Source organism: Elephantulus edwardii, unplaced genomic scaffold (genome assembly GCF_000299155.1).
Source record: "Elephantulus edwardii isolate Elephantulus edwardi_28Jun2011 unplaced genomic scaffold, EleEdw1.0 scaffold00180, whole genome shotgun sequence".
In the NCBI taxonomy this organism is placed as follows: domain Eukaryota; kingdom Metazoa; phylum Chordata; class Mammalia; order Macroscelidea; family Macroscelididae; genus Elephantulus; species Elephantulus edwardii.
This window is the reverse complement of record NW_006399930.1, coordinates 1,266,535-1,272,961: the sequence shown is the minus strand read 5'-3', so window position 1 is coordinate 1,272,961 and position 6,427 is coordinate 1,266,535. Positions and strand designations below refer to the sequence as shown.

Here is a 6,427-nt window from a genome sequence, read left to right as displayed (position 1 = left end):
TGTGGTGTTGGAATGCTGAATATCCCATGGACTACTAAAAGAACAAAAAATATCTTGGAAAAAGTACAGCCAGAATACTCCTTAGAAGCTAAGATGACAAAGCTTTATCTCGGAAAAGGGCATCATGCTTGGAAAGGTGAAGGATAGGTGAAAGAGAGGCAGACCTTTAGCAAGATGGACTGACACTGTGACTGCAGCAACGGGCTCAAATATGTCAGAAATGAAGAGCATTGCACAGGGTAGGACAGGGTTCAGACCTGTTCATCAGGCTGTTATGAGTCATAATCTACTTGACAAAACCTAACATTAACTGCATATCTTTCTCTACATCTCTATCTTCTACATCTGTTGTTATGTGTCATTGAGTTAGCACTCACTCATAAGTAACCCTCCATAAAGTTTTCAGAGGTTTAAAACCACTCAGGAGGAGACTGCCTATCTTCCTCCCATAGAGCAGCTGGTCGATCTCACCAAACTGCTTTCAGATAAGCAGCATAACCCCTTACCACTAGGTCACGCACATGTGTATCTACTATTTGCCTATCAGTGTGTGGCAGCTTGCATGCTGCTGGGAAGAAGCTACGTCACTCGGATTTCACATACTTGTGGGATCAACCACGGTAGGTTTCAGCAGAGCTTCCAGACTAAGGCAGCATGGAAAGAAAGACCTGGAGACATACTTCTGGAAAAAAATTATAAGTAAAATCTGTATGGACAGCAGAATAACATTGTTTGCTAAAATATGAGAAGATGAGTCTCTCAAGCTGGAAGGCACTCAAAATCCAACTGAAGCTGCTACCTCAAAAGACTCTTAGTTGAGAACTGCAGGAGGGCTAGGAAAGGAGTTTCTAGGGATACTCAATTATAGCTCAACTATCTTCAGAATCAATGTAGCCCCTAAGAAGCTGCCATTTCCAGCACGAGGAATTCTCTTAAAGGAAACCTTCCCTGTGCTGTAAATGTGTGAAAACAATCCACATAGGATAGACAGAAGAAGCTTTTCTTCCCTCCCTCAACCTGTAATCTCCTTTGAAAAGAAAGACTGAGGGGTCATAATCTAATGGTTGCTTGGAAAAGTAGAAGATCAGCAAAAGAGAGGGAGAACTTCAATAGGATGGACTGACAGTGATTCCAACAGTGGGCTTGGAGCTTGGGAGAGATTATGCAGAGTGTGAAAGTCAGGGCAAGGTTTTGATCTGTTATTCATAACATTGCTATGAGACACAGTCAATCTGATAGCACCTCACAACAAAAGCAGCAATCCTATGATAAGGATAGCTGGAGGTGCAGGGTTCTAGGTACTAGGCTGCTAACAGAAAGATGTGTAGATTCAATCTACAGCCTGTTCATATGAGAAAGTGACAGTCTGCTGCAAAAATGTATAGCCTTGGAAACATGACAGGGCAATCTAGTCTACACCTATCAGCAGTGGGTCTAATCCTATGAAATGAAGCCAACATTGAGCTCTGTAGTGTAGTGTCCACAATTCCTCTTCTTAGCCTGATGCATCCTAGTGTCTTTCTGTCTTCCCAGGAATTTAGAACTTCTCTCATGGCTTTCTCTCATTCTGAATAACTGTAATTAATTACTGCTGTACTTTTAAAATCAACCCTGTTTAATTATAAACCTTTTGTGCTAGAATTAATTTCTCTTAGTTTCCACTGTAGCATTGATTTGACCCTACGGGCAGTTCTCATGGCTGTTTCTTCCTCCTACACACACGTAGGAATTCATGGAGTAATTGGTTGCTAATCTATATTCGGAGATCCCGGATGGTACAAATGGTATGTGCTTTGCTACTAAACAAAAAGTTGGTGTTTCCAACCTAACAAGTTACCTCAGAAGGAAAGCTTAGTGATTTACTTCTGAAAGACAAGTCACTGAAGACCTCAGAGAACACTGTTCTATGCTAAACCACCAGGGGGTTACATTAAGTCACAATCAACTTGCAACTGGCTGGTTTGATTACAGAGTTATATTACACTTTATCCATTATAAAGGGTGGCCTAGTGAATGAGGAGTTATGCTGTCAACCCCATGGCTGACGGCTCAAATTCAGCAGCTGCTCTGTGGGAGAAAGATGCCACTCTCCTTCCATATCATTTATAGCCTCTGGAAATCACTGAAGGGTCACCCATGAGTTGATTCTGACTCAGTGGCAATGTTGCGGTTGTGAATCGACCCAAGCTGACCCTCCAGTGAGTTTTCAGAGGCAGTTAATCACATGGAAGGAGACTGTCCATTTTTAACCTGCAGAACAGCTGGTGAATTCAAACCATGTACCGTTGGGTTTCCAGCGCAACACCTTACCACTAAGCCACCGGAGCTGGGTTTTAATGAGCAACACAGGAGTTCTTGTACTCTATAGAGTGTTAAACTACTGGCCAAAGGGCTTCTTATCTTTAATGGTTCAACTATACCAGTCACTCCACAGGAGAAATTCTCCTGTTGGCATTTCTTTTTTTAATCAAAGTCATTTCTTTCAAGTTTGAACTGAGTCAGAGCTGAGCTCCAAATGGCTTTCAGAAGCTGTAAATCAGCTTTTTGTCCATCAGAACAAAATTCTTGTAACTCAGTAAATTTTGTAAATCAGAAATTATCCATCTGTGTCCTACAGAGTCGCTAGTGAATATGAACCAAAGAGGCATGGCCTTTTGGCTTATAGTAAGTGCAACTCTTTATACATTACACTATTAGAGCTCTCTGGTAAGATTTGCAGTCTCAAAACCTGATGGAAGGTAGCTAAATTGGAATCAACTCAGTGGCAGTGAATGGATGAATAGAATAATAGACAAGTGAGGAAATAATCCCTTCAAACTATCTAATGCAGCGCATAAGAGTCATGGTTCACTATCTTACCATCTTACAGGATAAGAATCACAGAAAGAAGTGTTTAAATAATTTGCTAAGATAAAACACATCCTAGATACAGGACTGTGTCCCATCTCAAATCCATGGCTCTTAAAACAAAACAATTAATGAAATGTAATTACTATTTTTGATGATTATAGACAATTATTTACATCAAGATTTTATTCTTGTGGTGTTCTGTTTAGGTGGTAAAAACAGTGTCAATACGGAAAATTAAAGTAATGAATTATACATAAGAATGGAAGTTTCACCATAGCTTCCAATTTTATGGCTACAATATAATGCCTTATACTATTAAATCTTTGATTGGGAGTTAGTTTAACTTCCAAAGAAAACAGAGCAGTAGAAATCAACATCTTGTGAAAATGTTCTCTGCCCACAAGGAATGTTAAGAGGTTTTAATTTCCATTTAAAAATTATGATTTTAGTTTAAAATAAAAACAAAAACACCTAACCAAACCTACTAACCTGTTTAATAAAAATATGACAGGAAAGTAAAAAAATTATCAAAGCATATTTTGCCACAGAAAGGATTATGCTAAAGAGCAATAAGCATTAGGTGCAAAGGAACTATTTAGTAAAAAGTAAAACAGAAATATACATGGATATAAATAAAAGTTAGCATCTAAATTGTACTGCATTTGGTCTCCAGGAAATGAAATTTGGACTTAATTTGGTCTCTAACTTCATGAAATGAGTATTATTTCCCTTCTATTTTAAATACAAAAATTAAAGCCTAGAGTTTAAATCATTACACCAATGTGACACAGGTAGAGAGTATTTGAACATTAATAGAGCCCAACCAAAGTCTATCAGATGGACTGATACAGTGTCTGCAACAATGGATTTAAGTGTGTCACGTGCAGGACAGGACAAGGTTTAGATCTATAGTTCATAAGGTCTTTATGAGTCGTACTCAAATCAACAGTACTTAACCAATTCCACCAAGCCAAAAAAATCACTGTCTTCAAGTAGGTTTTCATAGTTACCCTCCATTGAGTTTCAAAGGCTTTTAAGTATTTACAGAAAGAGACTGCCCATCTTTGTTCCAAGGAGCAACTGGTAAGATTCATACCACCTACCTTTCAGTTAGCAGCACAGTAAGTTACAAACTATGCCACCAGCCTGAACTGAACTCGGACAAGTTTAATTTTAGCATTTCATTCAAGACACTAAACACTAAACTTGACTTCTCAAATATTGCACTTCTCAAATATTCAAACTAGCTTGGATCACTGATTATTGTTGTGTGCCATCAAGTTGGAACAGACATCACTGACTCTCCTGTGGGTTTTCAAAGGCAGCAAATGACACGAGAGGAGACTGCCCATCCTTCTACAGCATAATAGTATTTTCCTTTTCTTAACTCAGTATTAAATTTACATTTGTAAAACTTAAATGTGTCTTACAACCTGCAAATTGGGATAGTGACATTTTAAACATTATTGGTGTACTTTCAGTTTAGCGTTAGATGTTATTAAGAACAAGACAGAAATGTTTATAGGACATCACTGATGGATAGTCTTTGACGAGAGCCTACATTAGCGCACAAGGTGAAGTAAAACATGTTAAAACATGTTAAATTTACATGTAGACATATCATCCTGGAGGAATTATTACCATCTTGAACAGTTTCTAAAAGGAACAATTGTTCATTCCATAGAAAACGGTGACAAATTTTGCCTTCGAGTCATTTAGGGACGGATACTTAAAAGGACAGTAGCAACAGTGAAGAGCTTGCTCTTAAACTAAGTGACACTGTCAGAAAGGAAACATGGACTGGGTGTCATTCTGTGCCTTCTCTCTCCATCATCAGTGCAAATATAAACACATCTAATCCTCAACGGTACATCTAAACCGGGAAAAATCTGGAATTAATTGCCCAGTATTTTGGTTCCTGCTGCAGCTGTTACAAGTGTTTGATTTGGCGAGGGAAGAGAAAAGGCGCCGCATACCAATTTCGTGAGCCACAGTGAAAGCTGCGTGGAGGCCATCGTCTTCAATCACAGCACAGCTGCGCTCCGGAGAACATATGGTCCCAACGTCTGCCATTCCCAGAGTGTCACATGAATGATGCCCACATAAATCCTGCCCAGGAGAAAGAAAGAAATCATTAAAATCAATTTACATCCAGAAGGAGCCACCAAGGAGAACCACTTCCTCTCCCCAGATGGCAAGACCGGGCTATGTTTATGGTATCACCTGTTCATCTCGGAATGGTCTAATGACAAACTCAAGGCGTGAGGTTTTTCAAGCTACTCCGACGTCCAGGAGCACTAGAGGATGATAGGACTTGATTACATTGAAAAAGACACCACTGAACTATAACTTGCCTATTGCAATAGCAGTGGCAGCCCCAACAAAACTCTAATGCATATATGCAGACCCATCTGTCACAGATCACTTTCACATATGGTCCTGCTTAGGAAAGCCCTAATATTCTTACTCAAATTCATGCTAAATTTATCAGGAGCCTGGCCTAATAAGTTATTTTCCATCACAGTGGCAAACTGCCACTACGTATTTGTGGCAGAATACAAATTTATCAGTAATTTGGATTAGAGAATATATGGTAATAACACAAGCATAATTCCTCAAATGTTCATCTCCCTTCAATTCACAGACCTCTGTTAAAAACTTGCAGAAGTAGTATCTTCAAAAGTTTTATACTCTTACCCTATCATTTACTGTAGGAATTTTCTACTGGAACTTTGTAAGGTTTAAGAAATCTCTTGAAATGAATATAATATTATGTTCATTTGTATGTTAAGTGTATGAATTTTTCTAGTAAAAAGCTTCATTAGATTTTAAGAAATTCACTGAAGAGAATATAATCACATTCTAGAGTTGGCTTTTAAAAAGTATTGATGCATATGAAAGGGATGCCAACATTTTTTAAAACTGAAACAAAGAGAAACTATACAAGACAAAATTTTTGACATGTTGGTGTTGTAAATGATATGTTTTATCTTAAATATTAAGTTAATATTAAGGGACATTAGGAATTTTTGTTTGCTTACAGTTTTATTTAACATTTACAGCATAGTTAAGGCCTGATGGCATAGTAAATAAAATATTAGAATGCAAACTGAAAGGTTGGTGGTTTGAATCATTCTCTGTGACAGAAAGATAAGCAGTCTACTCCCTTAGAGCTATAACCTCAGAAACCTAATAAGAGTGCTACTGTGAGGATATTATGCTGAGTGAAATGTCTCAGTCACAAAAGGACAAATACTACATATTGTTGTAAAATGGTACTGACATCGGGGTTGAGGGGAGACTGAGAAAGATGGGATAAATAATGTATACTACATTGAAACAGATGAAGGAGAAAACAGTTTAAGAGGGATACGTGATTAGGTTTTACTGTTATAACAGGAGTCCAGAACGAAGGCAGCATAGTGGAGTGGACCTAGGGGGAAGTGATTGTAAAACAATGAAAGAATTTTTCTCTTACTTTTCAAAGAGAAGAGTGAATTTGGGGCAGGGGGAGGGGTGGGCAGGGAGAAAAGTGCAACAATGAATGAATGGAAATTCAAAGTCTCTGTAAATTTTC

General features: G+C 38.2%; 1 protein-coding gene across 1 annotated transcript in view; it reads right to left on the bottom strand.

The window, feature by feature from the left end:
- ADAMTS5 (ADAM metallopeptidase with thrombospondin type 1 motif, 5) overlaps positions 1-6,427 on the bottom strand; it is a 73,730-nt gene that overhangs the window by 48,212 nt on the left and 19,091 nt on the right. The window contains exon 2 of the mRNA XM_006896026.1: positions 4,827-4,959. Within this exon, the coding sequence (XP_006896088.1) occupies positions 4,827-4,959 (133 nt within the window). The remainder of the gene's footprint in view (positions 1-4,826; positions 4,960-6,427) is intronic.